The sequence below is a fragment of the Macrobrachium nipponense genome, chromosome 11, assembly GCF_015104395.2.
Source record: "Macrobrachium nipponense isolate FS-2020 chromosome 11, ASM1510439v2, whole genome shotgun sequence".
Classification (NCBI taxonomy): domain Eukaryota; kingdom Metazoa; phylum Arthropoda; class Malacostraca; order Decapoda; family Palaemonidae; genus Macrobrachium; species Macrobrachium nipponense.
Genome location: NC_061087.1, coordinates 47978216 through 47996990, shown reverse-complemented (window position 1 = coordinate 47996990; position 18775 = coordinate 47978216). Strand labels below are relative to the sequence as shown.

General features: G+C 34.9%; 1 protein-coding gene across 2 annotated transcripts in view; it reads right to left on the bottom strand.

Moving 5' to 3' along the window:
• Positions 1–3799: 3799 nt before the first annotated feature.
• LOC135205750 (tyrosine-protein phosphatase 69D-like) overlaps positions 3800–18775 on the bottom strand; it is a 472711-nt gene continuing 457735 nt past the window's right edge. The window contains exons 26-28 of one of the 2 annotated variants that reach the window (XR_010312592.1): positions 14419–14547; positions 10465–10499; positions 3800–4566 (exon numbers count right to left, since the gene is read on the bottom strand). Coding sequence is in view for 1 of the 2 variants with exons in the window: in XM_064236870.1 (XP_064092940.1) it covers positions 14479–14547 (69 nt within the window). In the remaining variant the exon portion in view is untranslated. Of the gene's footprint in view, positions 4567–10464; positions 10500–14167; positions 14548–18775 lie in introns of those variants that run through there. The other variant, XM_064236870.1, reaches the window with a different exon arrangement.

Sequence of the window (18775 nt, the reverse complement as noted above, 5' to 3'; positions counted from 1 at the left end):
GTGGCACTACCAGCGGAAATTTCAAAGAAACAATTATGTTCAATATAATTAAGATTAACAATTTAAGAATAGGTTTAAGTGAATAAGATGTTTTCAGACAACTTGTATTTTGTCATATACAGTAGAAACAGACTACACAGTGAAAATGGTTAGTGTATAAAGCATAAATACAATCATTCAATGAGATAAAAAAGCAATATTTACATGAATAGATATAACACAGTAGAGGCTAGCTCGTGCTACACAGGACACTGAACATATCAGTACATGCACGACAAACTTGAGTAACAGATCGAGAATTCAGGGAACAACTTTAGTACAGTATCTTGTCTCAACTTCATAAACTGATGTGGTCTGATCAAGTCCAACCTCAAAACTTCTTTCATAAATAACCAGGCCCTCTCTGACTAATCTATGAGAAAGCTGTGTGATGACAATCCTTGAAAAACACTACCAGTTACTGTAATTACTTTTCACTACTTGTGGCATGTAAAGTTGGCTTCAATATCATTATATGGTTCAAGATGAGGGATATCTCAACTTCTGCACAACAAAAATACTTCCAATAATTTGCTTTACAAATAGCATAAACAGTATTTGTACATGGACACTCAAAAGGATAAAATAATTAGGTAAAAAAAATTCACTAGAAAAAGAAAATGCATATGAAAACACTAAAATACGCACTTGAAATATTACAAGAGATTTAGTCTTACAAAATTACAGTTGGATAACTTTCTATACATTAAACCTATTTATTTTGATCCAATCTGGATACAGCAGTATAAATGTTTACTTTTATAGTTATAAAAAAATTATGACTGGTCTTTCAAGATCACTTTCCAGTCACAATGAATAAAGGGATAAAGCTTTGACATTAATTCCACAAAAGACTATTGTGATGTTTTTTCTGCTACATATTCATAAACCAGTGAGCTTCAAAACTCTCCTATGCTATTTATATATTTTACAACAATTATTATATTGATAAGGATACTATTCACATTATGTACTCATCTTCTCATAAGAAGATAGTTTTGTTTCAGAAATTTTCACTGGTATTTTTACAAACAATATGAACATGTGTCATTTCTGTCAATTTATAGAGCTACAAACTTCTTTTGTCACCTTAACATTTCCTACCTGAAGCCAAGAACACAGTTTGACTGTCCCACTCCTCATGTTAACCTGCACCATCAGCACCCAGTTTCACAGGGAATGCTGGAAACTTAACTTTATTGTGCTAATTTTGGGAAGACCTAAACCTGCATAAGACTACTGTCAGACTAGCTATAGCTCATTCTGGTAAAATGGTTATGTGGTAACATCTACAACACACAAAGATCTTGACTAATGCAGTTTCAAATATTGGCACCATGGAACTCTGCAGTTTGAATATTGAAACATATTTCCTTTCATTTGTTACCAACGCTTACCATAGCATCAAATCAATACAAGAAGTCAACCACCTTAACCTTATTACCCTTGTATCAATTACAGTAGAACTAATCATAAATTGAAATATGTGCCACATTTTGCCATGTGATATATAACCATGAAAATTTTTTTCAAAGATCTATTTGAAACTAAAAATACTTTGCATGTTAGATCACACAACTTTTACCAGAACATATCAAAATCACTTAAATGAGTTTAGGCTTGCAAATAAAAAATTCAATAACCTAAGGAAGCAAAACTGACCCTTAAAACTAGAATTCTTATTAAAATACTCAGAAATGCAGCTAAATTATAATATACTTTGTAAATGCTGGAAAACAGATTAATGTCACGTTAAGTTCATTACTAGCTTAACAATAAAAAGCTACTGCATAATGAAATGATGCTATCTAGCTAATAAAACTGTAACTGCTGCAGCATCAGTGGTAATAGCTGAAATAGCTGCACTCTGTCAATGTACAGATCTGTGTAAAAAAAAAAAAAAAATGAAAAGTCACTGGAATTCTAATGAGCACTCTCCAGTGGGAAAATTGTAAGAAATAGTGCTATAATCACTTTCCATTATGGTATTCTCTCCTGTATTATTAGAATATTACCATACAACTACATGGACGAATCATCAAAAATATCCCCCAAAATCTGTTGAAATAAAAAATAAAATAGTAAAATTTATTTGGTAAAATCTTACAAACAAAATTACGTACAAATTTTTAAATACCCCAAAAAATTCAAATTTCTTTAAAATGTAAATTTTCCTGTAAACTATAAAATTTATAGCTAATACCCGTTTGAGACATGATAACCAACAAAACCGACTTAATGATTTACCAAATGATTGATTATAGGTAATCTCCCAAAAATATATACCTTGACATGGATAAAGCCTCAAATAATGAGCAAAGAATAATTTGGAACCTCACTTGTTATGAGACTATCTTGGAGGGACTGAAAAAGGGAGTTCAACTGTTGCATAAAATGAATAATACAACAGTAATCACTAACCCTTACTTAAATGGGTCATGTTTGCACTAGCATGGATTTTCAGTTTATTTTCAGTACGCCATTACAAACAGTCCACCCAACCTTAAGCAGGTAAATTAGTTGGACAGTGTCTTCATGAGTTAGAAAAAAATTGACATACAAAAACACATCATCTTTAAACCATCAGCCCAAGAGTCTTCTCATTCAGTGGCAATACACTAGAGTAGATCCACTCAACTGCACAAAAATTTTGATATCACTATTTCATTAAGCAGAGCTTCAAAGATTGAAAATATCAGAGTAAAAGCTGCTTCGCACATTTTCTCCTTTTAGGCTTATTGAGACTGGTATCGAGGTATTTTGATACATAAATAATATTTACAAGGTTGACCTTTTCTCTTTCACCCTCCAGATGTAGGGATGAGGAGAGGGATACAAGCTATGCCCTAGCTCATTTTTTGTGCGACAAAACACGATTTTCTGTTAATTACTTACATGTACTAAAACATAAAACACCTCAAGGACTTAACAGTACATCAAACATACAAATATTCATAAATTTCAAAATATTCAATGTACCAAAAGAGAAAAAGTCTTACATAAAACCATGGATAATGCATCCAAGTCATAGAGCAGCGGATGAAAATAGAAAATAACAGGAAATTCTTGATGCACCAATCCATCATCACTACATAATAGGTGCACATGAGTGTCTCCGGACTGTTTCACACTAAACTTATCTTTGGCTACAGTAGCAAAAACTTCCTTAATAAGCCCTACCAATACACAATACAATGGAAATAAGGACATCATTTAAAAATGTCAACATATCCACATTAACTTACACTTAATATAATTGCTTTATATTTAAGAAAAAACTTATATAATTGTGAAGTTATTTGATTTGCACCAATAAAATCAGAGGAGTTCATTAGAAATTTTTTTTCCATACACAAAACAGTATCAAAGGATAAAGAAGTTGGAAAATTAAACAAAGATGTTTCTCACTCTTGCAAGTTTAGTTACCTTTACCAACATCCTTTACAAAGAGAGAGCTTTCCTCACCCATTCCTCTGGAAACTTTCCCTACTGCAAATATACATTATCCTAAAAAACACACTATATATATATATATATATATATATATATATATATATATATATATATATATATATATATATATATATATATATATATATATATATATATATATATATATATATATATATATATATATATATATATATATATATATATATATATATATATATATATATATATATATATATATATATATATATATATATTATATATATATATATATATATGTATATATTATAGATATATATATATATATATATATATATATATATATATATATATATATATATATATATATATATATTATAGTAATCATTCAACATTACCCAGACAAAACTGAACCCAAAGGACAAAGCCCCAAGATATACAACATTTCTTTCATCTTTTTAAACACTCCAACTGTTGACAAATCTGCATGGTCTCTGGAAAACCTGTTGGTAACACTGCTTACAGTCCTAAACAGACTGAGAGAGGGTTTGGGAGGCCTGGCAAAGTTTCCAAGGTAAGGTGGGTGGGTTGGATGCCTGGGCACCATGGGCACGGAGAGGCATTAAGTGCTATATAGAACTCACTCACAGATAACGCTGTTTTAGGAGGCGGGTAGATCTGGGTAGCAGCTTCCCTGGCTGGGAGGGGGTGGGGATGCAGGGCTAGGTAGACTTCTGACTTGCTAGAGCTTGTTTGGTTTGGTTTTATGTTCAGGATACAATAAGTCATGTTTTATTAAAGGCTATGTACAGTACTGAGATACAGTATGATCAGAGAGAGAGAGAAACGAAAACTGAGGTATGCTTACATTGAAGCCTATACAGAAACACACACACACTTCACTTTATATCTTATCCTTTTCTCATTTATATTTTCACTGTATTTTCCTTTTTAGTTTTACAAACTAAAAGATAAATGCAATCATTTTTGTTGGTATATATGTTTCATTTCATGTTTTCATGCTTCACCACTTTAATCTTCTGGGAGTCACAGGAGGCACAGGAAGCAGAGGATGCCAGTCTCGACGACACAGTCGAGCTGGTAGAGGGGAGGGAGGTGGAAGAGAACTTTTCACTTTAATATAACTTTTTAAAATGTCTGCCCATCAAAAGCACAAAGAGCAGCGCACACAGGTAAGTGACAGGGCAAAAAGCAATTTAATAGTTATTAGAATTGTTATTTTTCTGTACAATGTATTTTGGGGAAATGAAAAATTGTGTAAATGCATCAATTTGAGCACTGCACACGAATGAAAAACAGGTGTATTTTTTTTCATGTATATGATGTATTTTTGGGAAAAAGATAGAAATTGTTTGTATTGCATGGTGTGTACAGTATGATGTATTTTACTGTGATTGGGCAAATGAAAAACATCATACAGCCTACCTTAATATGTGTCGCATATGAGAGGAAAAGATGTTTATTCTTTTCTGAGGACTACAATGTATTTTGGGGAAAATTACAAAAGTGTTTGTGCTAACTATCATATTGCATTGCTTACAAGAGAAAAAAGGATTCACTTTTTTATTAACAATACAATTTATATTATAGTGCTTGGGGCGAATTAAAAAATATGTAACTATGTCATGTACAAGAGAAAAAGAAGGGGTTGCTTTTTTGTTTCAAGTGTACCCATGGAGTTTTTGTACAATATCAGAAAATACAGTAGATAATTGCTTTTTGGATAAAATTTTCAGATTAAAGTGTATGATGATTGTTGTTTATAACTAATGTTTACAGCTATGTAGTATTGACAAGGTTGGATGAGGAAGGATATGAGTTGCCCTTGAACACAAATTATTTTACTCTATATACTCATGTACTGTACTGTACTGGATAGGCACAAAAATATACATGTATATGTATATGTATATGTATATGCATATATATATATATATATATATATATATATATATATATATATATATATATATATATATATATATATATATATATATATATATATATATATATATATATATGTTTAAAGTCAGTTCACTCTGCTGCTAATGTTTTGCACAAGTATACTTGTATATCGGAATATTCCTTAGTTTTTGTGGCTTTCTGTTCTGTATTTTGACTCCATGATGGGTCCCAAGACAGCCACTGCAGACAAGCAGAAGAGGAAGATGGTAAGAACCACAACTGAACTTAAGGAGATTACTGAAAAGTATAAAAGAGGCATTTGTGTAACTGATTTAGCATCTTATTTTTTATATTAATTTACTGTAATAACTAACCTTATTTTTCAATGTTTTATTTTTACAAATAAGTATTGTGCCTATCCAGTACAGTGCGCACTATACCTAGCATAGCCTGTGGCGCTCGGTCAACCATTGGCAATACGGCCACAATGAATGTAGGGCAGTTTTGTTTATAATGACAGCATATACATTTATTTAAAAATGAAAAAAAGGATGTCTAATACAATATTTTATTTAAATCTGAACTTATTTAATGGTAATTTAAGTGTAATGTTTTGTATTAAAAGGCAAGGTGGTCAAGAATGGATTAATCAACTCTTAGTTATTTCTTGAGGAAAATATTTATTTGGATCTCAACTGAATAGCATCTCGACGCTTCTGGAACGGATTATCGTTAAGGTCTGGGGCTCTACTGTGCATGTGTGTGTATAAAATGTAATTATGAGAGAGAGAGAGAGAGAGAGAGAGAGAGAGAGAGAGAGAGAGAGAGAGAGAGAGAGAGAGAGAGAGAGAGAGAGAGAGAGAGAGAGAGAATTCTGATTTTTCTTTAACCTATCTAAAAATTATTCGCAGGAGGACTTGCTCATTCATGGGTTTCTCTGTGGAACATATCTAAAAAATTATTCGTTGGCCCACGCTATCCACGGATGCAAATTTTTTTGTAAGCAATATTCTGTTTTTTCATGTTATTTACTGTATAATATGTGACATTAAATATTATATAATATTAAATCATACGGCTCTTACTTGTGCAGCCTGATGAATGACGATGAAGATAGACTGCACAGCAAAGTACAGGAGTTACAGATCCTTCACCTTCTTCAGGAGGCGTTTCATCAGGGATTTCGGGAGGCACCACCTTTTTGAGGTAATTGTACATTTGTACAAACAAGGCATGATAGGGCTTCACTATTTCATTAACTGTATTGATGAAACTTGTGGCCCTTTTTTCATTGTTAGCCAATTACTTTACCATTGTCTGTATCTGCTTGACTTTTCTGATCAATTTGTAAAGACCACAAAATTTTTCAAAGTCCTGGTCCGTTGGTGGGACAGTAGTAAAGAGGGAGTCGAGTTCATGTCCAAGAATGGCCCCCCCAAGTATTTTGCCCTACTCATACTCGTTATTAATGCAGGCAACTGCACTCAGTCATGTGGCAATGGGCTGCTACTTCTCCATGACTTCTGCCCTCTCTTACATGACAATCACATCTATTTTCTCCTCATTTATCATTAACTTTAAGGGCCTCTGACGCTTAGGCTCTTTGCCAAATGCCTTATGAGAAGCGCAACATTTAGAGGATATTTTAAAGAATAATTTTTCATCCGTAGACGTGTATATATACCATAGGGCAAACGCAAAACACGCACAAATGAAAGAACACTGAACTATAGTGGACACCCCGTATTTGTGTTCTCCGGATTCGCGGACTCTCACATTCGCGGATTTCTCTTGGGAAAGTTTTCCCGCATTATTCGTGGAAAATTTGCACATTATTTTTCTATGAGAAATATCCACAAATTCTGGTTTTTATTTATCAATTTCATCATAAAATGCACTTTATGTGATAAAACTATTAAAAAACCAAGTATAAAAATTTGTAGTGGGATTTTCTTGAGTTTTAACTAACAAAATAGGCTGTTTTCAGCGTTTTTATAAGGGTTCCAACTATTCACGGGTTCTAACTATACATGGGGGGGGGGGGTCCTGGTACACATCCCCCGCAAATATGGGGGACTACTGTATACGTATTGGGTCAACTGGGTACAGTATGCGCATTGATAATTTGCTCAGACTGTACATTTTATGAAATGTTTTGTTTTATGATGATTTCTAAACATGATATGTATGTACATAAAGTGTTTTAGGCGACACTATAAGTACGCAGAGCATATCTAAAATACGTAAGACAGCAGGAATAGCAGGGTGTGTTCATTTTTGTCTCCGGCACGCAGTATTTTCATGCATACGTACTAAATATTTTTTCGTGACTAAATACATTTTGATGAAAAAAGATTTAATAATTTTCAAATATTACAGTTCTGTAATAAGTTAATGTAAACAGTATAATTTCAATAATATAATTGGTTTTTCATAAAAGATGCTTCACCCAAGACAACTTTCCGCAGATGGCAAACCTTATGATGCTGTGAAGCCTTTTTAGAGCAGTACCCAGACGTAATGATGCTCGACACGCTATCAGCTGTCATCCGCAAAGCAGCCAATCCAGGGGCAGCATTCATTTTCCTTGTCGCTCATTGACTGTACACTTGGCGTTGATTGGATGAAACCTGAGTCCCATCTCGCGAAGATGGAATTGTGCGTAATGCACATCTCTCCATCAGCCTCACTGCATAGAAAGTTACTGATATGCGCGAATGCAAACCCGAAGCTGTGTTTGACGTATCAGCAAACACCTGTATGATTCATGCCAAAATGGCCCCTAAAAAGTGCCCAGCTCCCTCTAAGGCTTCTGGCAAAGAGCCTAAGAGAAAGAAGACTGTAATGAGGCTTGATAAGGTGAAAGTTCTTGATATGTTGAAGGAGGGCAAAAGTTTCACCTTAGTTGGGCGCCATTTCATTGCGAATGAGAGCACGGTGAGATGCATATATATATATAAAAAAAATAAAAAAATATCAGAAAAAGTGTGAGCATGACATACTATGGTGAAGCAAAGGCAGTGTCAACAGTGAGAGACAAAACAATCGTGAAAAGGGAATCTGCACTCGTGCACCAGATCAAGGACTGTCGTAAGAACATGCCCCTTGACTCCAAAATCATTCACGAGAAAGCATGACAGCTCTACCATGAGCTATCAACTGCTACAGAAGGTGTCGAGGAAGAGGAAGGTGGCGATGTAGAGACACAGGAAGGCAAAGAAGAAGAGGAACTGGAATTCTTGGGCTTTGATGAACCAGCTCCTGAAGAAGAAGAGGAGGAAGAAGAGCCACTACCTTGACCATCATCAGCTCCCCAAGGTTTTCAGGTGAACAAAGGATGGTTCCATGGGTTCCAGAAAACGTTCCACCTAAAGTCTGTTTACCTACATGGGGAAGCAGCATCGACCGACAAGCAGGCAGCCGCGAAGTATCCTGAGACCTTCAAGAAAATCCTGCAGGAGAAAGGATACTACCCAGAACAGGTCTTCAATATGGACAAAACTGGCCTGTTCTGGAAGAAGATGCTGTCCCGGACGTATCTTATGAAGGACGAAGCTAAACCGTCCAGATTCAAAACACATAAGGACAGGGTGACCCTCCTTATGTGTGGGAATGTTGCTGGCTTTATGCTCATACCAGGCCTCATTTACAAGGCTGCAAATCCCAGGGCACCCAAAAATAAGAACAAGGCATTGCTGCCTGTGTTCTGGATGCACAATTCCAAGGCCTGGATCACCAAAGTCCTTACGAAGTACTGGTTTCATCAAAGCTTCATTCCTAAAGTTAGGCAATACCTGGCTGATTTGGACATGGAGTTCAAGGTCTTGCCAATAATGGACAATGCTGGTGGCCACCCTCTCATTCTTTATTACAAAGAAGTCCAGCTCAAGTTCCTCTCTCCCCCAGCCTATGGACCAGGGTGCGATCTGTGCCTTCAAGGCACTACACTGGGAACTCCCTCCAGTACCTTGTTGATACTATGGACTGTGATAGTGAATTTCCACTGAAACCCTATTGGCATAAATTCATGATTGCTATGTACGTGTCTGTCATCGACTGGTCGCTGAAGGGCATGAAGGAGACCCTGAATGCATGCTGGGGTAAGTTGTGGCAGGACTGTGTCCATAATTATAAAGGCTTCTATCCTCAGGAAATCCAGCATTCGGCCATTAATAAGGCAGTCCAGTTAGCGAAAATTCTTGGTGGTGAAGCCTTTAATGATATCACAGAGGATGAAGTCAGCACCCTCATTGATGAACACTCTGACCCCCTGACAGACCAGGATTTGGAAGACCTGACACAGTCTGCCAGTGAAGAAGAAGAACACTCAAGGTTTAGGAGGGGAGCAGGAGCAGGAGGGGGAGGACAGGCGGACTGAAGCGCTGTCCCAAGTTAAAAGAATGATTAACGATGTCCAGGAGTTTGTCGCAACGTGGGATCCTTACCTGGAACGCTAATTAAGTTTTCAAAAATTTTGATATGGCATTGGAGCCCTTACCACCATGAAGAAGCAACAACAGCAGCTGCCAATCACATTGTTCATCACACATACAAAGAAGGACCTTCCAAACCCTCTCAAATCGTCTGAAGTAGTGCCCCTTGAGGCACCTGAAGAAGTACCTCCTAAATTGCCTGAGACAGTGCCTCCCAAATCGCCTCAGTCAGTGCTCCTGAAGCACTTCCTGAAGGTGAAGAGGCACCCTCAGAGGAGATGGAACTGCTCAGCTTAGCTGCTCAGTCATATCTTCATCATCATTTATCGAACTGCACGGCTTATTCATCATCATCATCTTTAATCAACATTCATCATTAGTGAGTACCCTATTTACGTATGTTGTACTAGTGTAAACAACATTTTTTAATGTTCATACATATTTTGTTCTTTCTCTTTCTCTCTCTCTGTTTCTACATACAATTGTTTCCCGTGTAAAAAGAAACCTGGACAACTTAAATAGTAACTGTATTTTGATGTACATTTGATACAGATGGTATTTTTAGGGATACTTTGGTGTTTCCACATATTCAAGATAGAAGTTATACGCATATTAAGAGGGGGTTCCAAGTACTCACAGGTTCTAGCTATTGCAGGGGTCTGGTACGCATCCCTGCAAATACAGGGGGAACACTATAATATATATATATATATATATATATATATATATATATATATATATATATATATTAATATAATGACCTATGTTAACAGTGAGAACTAAAGAAAAGGTCACAACAATTTTTAAAAGGTGGAAAAATGGATAGAACAGATGACTGAAAATGATCAAAGCAAAACAAACCTTACGGTGCTCAGAAAGGAAATACAACCACGAAAGAGGTCAAATGACAACTGGTATGGAGAAGGTGTGGGTGTGAGCTATAAACGGTGTACTGAATATAACTGATAGTTTCACAAGAGATGCTCAGTTTTACAAAACATACTATATGAGGACAATTGGTGAAGAGAAGAAAGTGGATAAACATACTGCGAGATATAAGCATGTCTTCACAGATGCAGTGGATTAACTATTGCAAAAGGACACACTAGACTGTGAGGCCCAAGTTGGGAGGGCAATAAGAACAGGATTAGCTGCTGCATGGATGAGAGAGAGAGAGAGAGCTAAAATACTAGTAAACAAAAATGTCCCATTAGTAGAGAGCAAAGCTTTGTGGTTGATATTTAATTCCTGTATAACTCTAAGTTGTAAAAACATGACTACTTACGAAGTAAATGGAGAAAAGTCTATAATGATGTAACACTAATGGCCAGAGTATGGTAGAGATCATACTGGGAAAGATGATGTGGTAATGAGATGTGCTGTCCAGAGGCTAGAAAATTGATGTCTCCAAGACTGACATATTTAGATGTGTGATATTTGATGAGGAGCAGTTCATCTGAAAAGCAACAAAAGTAGCAGGACAATGGTCAGTAGGAGGGCTAACGAATTCATGAATAAAGTGATAGATGGAGACAGATTGGATATGCATAAGAAGAAAGAACATATGCCGGAGGAAAACTGAAAAAACCCAGCTCGTGTCTAACCCCATGAAGCAAAAGCTGACATTGAAATGTTTATGATGATAAATACATTCATACACACACACACACAGGAGTACAGCACAAGCAATAATCAATCTTCCTGTACTGAAGGACAAAATTCTGAAGTCTCCAAAACCATTGAAATTCTTTCCTTATGGATCTGGGTGATACACATGTGCAACTGATAATTTTAGCAAATAAATCTTCCATCTATTCCCTTCATATCTGTGTGAAAATGTCATCAGTTACTGATAATCATCATATTTAAGATAATTATGAAAGAAATGTCAAAACATGGCTCTAAAATGGTTTTAAATATTGCTTTTAAATAGTTTACAGTATATCAAGGTCTATTTAAAAAATCCTTACTTTAAATTCTTAAAATTTTCTGATTTCAGCGATTAATTCATCTTCTAATCCTTGCTGTTATCACTTTATACCAAGGAAAATTTGAATACGTACTATATTTTTGCAATCTGTTTTGGACATAATTACAGCACTTGCATTTAACAAACATTGGGTTTATGTAAAAAATTATTCAAAGTAATTATCAAAAATTCATAAACACCTAAAAACAATTACATTTGACAATTCCAAGTCTAAAGGGATAAATTGCATATGCATTATTACTATTAAATAGTTTAACCTAAACATTTACCTGGTTCTCATATAATTACTTGCAGCCTGGAGTAAATATTCCAAGTTAAAAAGCCAATAAGACTGAAACTACCATACAATTCTCAAAATTATACATTCATTCAATAATGTGGTAATTACGCATCCTTGATGAACACTATGTAATTATGATTCTTCTTACTTCTCTTTTTGGTAAAGATGTGGTAAAGCTACTGTATTCAATGATTTCTTATTTCAGAAAAACAATGCAGCTCTGGACAATGCAATGGGAAACAAAGCTCAATATACAACTCCAAGTACTGTGTAAGAATATTAGGTATTTTAAATTTAGATTTAGATAAAGGGCAAATAGACATGTATGCGAACATATGACAGAAGAGATAATTCAAGTGTCTAGAAAGTCATAACTGAAATAAAAGATTAAACTACTAGCAATAAAATTGCAAAACTAACTCTTTATACCTTACTTCTATATGTTTGTAGTATTCTTTGTAAATTTCAATTATGAAAAGACTCATAATTGCAAGGAACATTTACACTTAAACCTATTTTCAACAGGAATCAGCACCTTTTTGGCATTCACTACATCTTTCTCTGACATATCAAATGCTTTCTGCCATATTTTTTGAAACCAGAGAAATGATTCCACTTTGCCTTCAAAATAAACAGTAGGAAAGTTCTAGATCAGTTTTAACAACTGTATAATTTCTGCATCAAACATACCAGTGGCATTTTTTAAAAAGCAGTAAAAGCATTCACCATATGTTAGCATTTCAAAAAAGGATTAAACACATGCTTAAACTTATAACAAGTGAGAATTAAGTGCTTTATAATAATTGATCAGCAGCTTAAGTCTAAATAGGGTATATAAAGGTGTAAGAAGTTAAAACATAGTATGTAAGTAGCAGCAACAGACAAAAGCAACAGTACTGCTAAGTGTAGTAAAATCCACTGTAGTGCAAGAAGCATTCCCTTACTGTATTGGATATTATTTATAAAACATGGTGCAATGCAGACCATATAAAATTTATTCAAACTGAAATGGAAATCACATTATCAATTCTCAACATTCAAATAAAAACCACATCATTTCTCAACAATAACATCAAAAACAATAAAGTAAATATGCCAATGCTGAAAGTTTGATATGATTCAAACACTACAGTGCAAGCATGGATCCAAGAGGTAGGGTAGCAATAAAAAAATAACATGGTCCCAACACAGCTACAAAAAGTTCTACATACCCACTGAACCTGGTCCCCTTTCCAAATATTTTTTCCTTTTTTACATTCCCCAGTGGGGAAAACACTCATGTGATACCTAGCATGTTTTACCCTAAAGAGCAGAAATTACCCAATTTCCTTGAAGAGGCATACCATAAAACTCTTCTGCTTTTCTGGTAATTTTGCCAATTACCTAAGTTAACATGAAAAAAAAATGCACCTCTGATAAATTTGTAATTTCTTTATACAACACACAGTATTTACAGTAAATGAAAATGTATGATGTACTATGGAATAATATCATTAAAAAGAGAAAAGGAAAGCAAGAATACTTTCATATTCTACACTAAACAAAAATTAAATGCTGCCAATGCAGTTTATAAAATAAACGACAAAAATATTTTGATTAATAAAAATCCTGTATAATCCCCCCCTCACAAAAGCAACAGTATGATTAAAAAACATTAAAATGATCTGGTACAAACATTTGAGCACTAGCCGTTACCTAAAAATTCTTATTGTTTCTATATCCTTAAGTCACTACTTAATTAGCATTGAATTTATGCCTAACCATGAAGGCTGAACAGCATTCAAGATGCATCATCATTAGAGGTAGCAGTGTTGGTCATATGCTGAAAGAAAATTCGAGCCGAGGTCAGCTTTGAATATTTTCTGTACTCAAAACAGCAAATAAGTTTCAAACTAGTAATATAATTGGATGTTAAAACACATCACATAACCTTTCCACATTCTGCAAAAAACTATATATATATATATATATATATATATATATTCTATATATATATATTATATATATATATATATATATATATATATAATATATATATATATATTATATATATATATATATATATATATATATATATAAAATCTATCAGTCTTTTCTTCCAAACATGTGACACAACAACTCTTCACTACCATACGGTGGGAGATTCCGAAAAAGATTCCTCTTACTAAGAAATTACATTTCCCAAACACAAACACCACTGTTGCATTGTAAAAAATAATTATAAAAACTATCTTGCAGATCATTTGTCTAGACAATGTAGATAAAATTTTTATTTTTTTTTGCACTATTTTATAAAAATGTGGATAGAACAAAGTTCAAACCTTTTCTTCATAAACCAACTGACTGATTTCTCAATGTCTATTTGGAACTGGAATCTTTCTTTACATGGTTCTAATCCCAATGCTGTCGATGAATTCAATAAGAGCCTTGTACACAAATTCATACTGTGCCTGAAAATGAAAATATGCAGATATAGTAATGGTGTTCATAAAATATTTGCATGGCAACCAATCTGCCTGTAAAGTTTCTATATGATGGAAAATATCAATTGTGGAGAAAGATGACCTACCTCAAAAGACAACAGAGTTGCAGTCCTTTAATTTTGAAAACTGTAAATTGGAACCCTGGAAAGCTAACTTTTATAGTGACACTCACAAAAGCTTCTGGAATTTTCTTAAAATGCCTATTAAAAACAAAAGAATAAGCCTCAACATTTTGGTAAATACACACTGTCCCTTGCCATGGTGGAAAATGGGAAGTTTTACAGAGGAAATACTTACAAAGGGCAAAAATGTGTTTATTGGGAACCAATTTCAATTTAAGAAAGTATTCTGTCCAGATTTATTTTCCTCCTGGAGACCTCTTGATAGGATGTGGATTTCGGCTCCATCATCTGAATCTTAGATCACAAGCCTAACCTAGGATTTGTTTCAGGAAAAGAAACAAATTGTAAGGACATAAACAGTCCATGAATTTCTCTTGACAATTATGTCTGAAAACTCTTTACCTGCTTCCCAGGTAAGTATATGTACTTGGCAATCTATCATAACTTATGTTCGATGTATTTAAAGTGATATGCATCTGCCATTTTACTGACAACTGACCCATTTCCTTCCTGTCTTTTTGGAACTGCTTTTACTGTATAATGACTACAATTGGTATCCATTCTGTAAGTTACCCAAAAGGTCCAGGTCCTTTATATATACATTTTGAAGAGCAAAAGACCAAGCACCAAACCCTGCAGTACACCACTTGTGAAATTATGCCAATACGCATGTCCCAGCATTGAAGGGGTGTGTGTGTGTGTGTGTTCTTTTCGTTCCTGTGAATTTTTTTACCTACGAGGTTTGTCCGTAAAATAAGGTTCCCAAAGATTTTTCACAATGAAAAACATGTTTATTGGCATTGAATAATACATTTCTGGAAAGCTTAGACTTTTTCCTATTTTTCGACATAATCGCCGTTAAGATCAATACATTTTTGCATGCGGTGTACCATATTCTTTATGCCCGAATCGTAGAACTCTCCACCATGCTGCGAAGGTAGCTTAATCCCTCTTCTTTCAGCTCCTCTCCGGTTCTGAAATGCATCCCACCCAGGTGTTTCTTCAGTTCAGGGAAGAAATGGTAGTCACTTGGGGCTATGTCTGTCAAAATTTTGTCAATGCAGGTCTTGCTGACATCAGGGATCATCTCGCAGAGCTCCCGAACCATCACCCTCTTTCAGCATTGTTTCTTCCAATTTTGCAATCGTTTCGTCCGCAACCGATGGCCATCCAGAACACTGTTCATCATAGATGTCTGCATCTGTCTTTGAATTTCCTGCACTATTTGTGCACGTGTTGTACCCTCAAAGTTTTCTTTGTAGACTTCACGAAGTTGGGAATGAATGTCCACTGCTGCAGTGTTTTTTGCACACAAAAAACGAAGCACAGAGCGTAATTCGCACCTGGTGGGAGAAGCGAGTGGGAGCTCCATCTCTACCAGCCGCCAAGCCAAGACTGAACGTTGCAGACAGCTCGCCGTGCGCGCGTGAGAGAGAGAGAGAGAGAGAGAGAGAGAGAGAGAGAGAGAGAGAGAGAGAGAGAGAGAGAGCTACATGCCAGTGTCGGCGGATCCCGCGAAACAGCGTTCCTTGCGACTCAGCTCCTTGGGAACCTTATTTTACGGACAACCCTCGTATAATGGAACTGAATCTTCCACTGTTGTTTTCTCTCATTCTAAAGAATATATCCATGCATTGTTACTTATCATGAAGAAAGCTTATTTTCCTACAAACATCTGAGCACTATTACAAAACTTCTTGTTTTTGAAATTTTTCTTCTCCATTATTTCTCAATAAATTTGAAATCCAGCAAAGAGTTTAATTATATCCAATAAAAAAAGTACTATTTTCAAACAGGGGGTTTGTTTACCTTAACAAATAAGTAACAAAAAATACATACAAATTAGTTGAAATATATATAGAAAATATATAAATATATATTGAAAATGTACAAATATATATTATGTCATTAAACCATTTTACTCTCACATAATCACTAATAATATTGTTTTTCAATTATTAAAATCCATTCATAAATAATAGAGTTTTAGGAACTTGAATGTATAAAACTGTCTTGAGCAAAACTCAATTCTATTAAAGTTTTTTTATTTTTTTTTTAGCAAAGTGTTAATGGTCTATTCAGTCAATATCTCCAGTGTTACTTAGTTTGAAGGGTCTCAAAACTTTTGAAAGCGCTGTGTACATGTATATGACCGAGGACATAATATAGAACACATGAAACTAAAGATAAAAAAGTTAATGTCTGTAGAATAAAGGTACAAGTAGACTGTAAGCTTTGAGTCATGGAATTTTCAGCATTTACCTGCACTTGCAATGTTCCTTTCCTGCTGGAATACTAGGAACATACTGGCTTTATCTTAGGTTTGGAAACAGCTCAGACCATAAATTATGACATTTGAAAGGCCAATACAAATTTGATTACTACACCTGAAGGGACAGTATCTGATTTTGAAATACATACAGTAACATAATCTGTCACTCTAGGTATGTGTTTGCCACTTCAAGAAGCCATTATTAGTACAATATCACAACCCTAGTTGTTTTCTGATCAGTCTACACTGTAGAGGAAAGATACAGGTTATGTTGCATGTTTGATGTTATGGTAAATTTTGGTGGGTCCAGAGATTACCCTTAGGGTTATGCACTTTGTATAATGCATGAATTTTCCTTTTATGTGGTAATAAAAAATATAATATGGGACTTTCCAGAAGGGTTGTTTCTGCAGAGTTCTGGGTGCATGAGCACTAGTAGTGGATATCACAATTGCATGGTGTGTGTAATGTGTGCTAGAGACAGTTCAAGAAAAAAACTGAAAATTCCATTCCTGACCACTAGAAGACATAGATATGTAGTGGACCCCCTAATTCGCATTCTCAAGATTCACAGACTCCGCTATTTGCAGGTTTATCTATGTGTCACCTCTACTCATTATTCACAGAAAATTTGCTTTTTCGCAGTAATTTTCCCCAAGAAATATTCACTAATTACTGTATTCTCAATTCAGTTTCATGACTAAATCCACTTTTTGTGATAAAACTATTAAGGGATTTTGACGTAAGGAAAAATCTATTTCTGGGCGATTGGCTCGTGTCGCCAGCGAAATATCCTTTAATCTATTATTTCTAGGGTAAATGTACTAAAACACATACCAGAGAATAAAATAAAATAAGAAAAAGGTCCAGTATAAACTGACTCGCCTCACCCTCCAAGAGGGTGTCGGTATGAACACTAGGCGAGTGAGACCACTACCACGAGCCAAATGCCAATAGAAATCTCCCACTACAAAAACCCTCCATGAGGGGAGCCGACCCACAGAGTGAGCAGCTCGTACTACTACTACTCCATCCCATGCTGCCGACTGCTGCGCCTCTGGTGGCCATCCTGAAGTTAGCAGACAATCTTGGGCGAAGGGATGGGTAGGGTGGGATTTCGAGGGCGACACGAGCCAATCGCCCAGAAATAGATTTTTCCTTACGTCAAAATCCCTTTTTTTTCTGGGCTCAGCTCGTGTCGCTGCGCGAAATCGTACCAGAGAAATAGCACAAGATTGTAAACAAAAGTAATAAAATAAATCAGAATAGGTCTCAAATAAAAGAGAAAATAAATATAAAAAGAATATAATTGCTAAAAAGATACATATACACAGTGATATAAAAATAGAAATATGCTTAAATTACACTTAATTCTAATCATGTTTCTTAACATAAGGTAATTTACATATATACAGAGGTAAAATGGCTTACATGTAACAAAATGGTATCTGTGTAAAGGCATGTATCAAAAATATAATAGCAATTAAACTAATCAAATGAACAAATTAATCAACAATGATAATATATAAGGAATGTATATGACTTAATATACAAAAACCCGTACCATTATAAATAAGATGTATCCCCTAGCATAAAAATAAGGGGGTAACATCCATGAGATCAATATCTATAATCATCTGCGAGTGTCCCTAGCAAAAAAAATAAGGGGCACCCACTACACCATCATAAAAGCAGCTAAGACACAAGGTGAATGTAAATGAACAAGGCAGGAATAGACGAACTGTTGGGTGAGGCAGGTAGAAAGGAGGACTGAATCTTCTACTACAAATTAGCTAGAGTC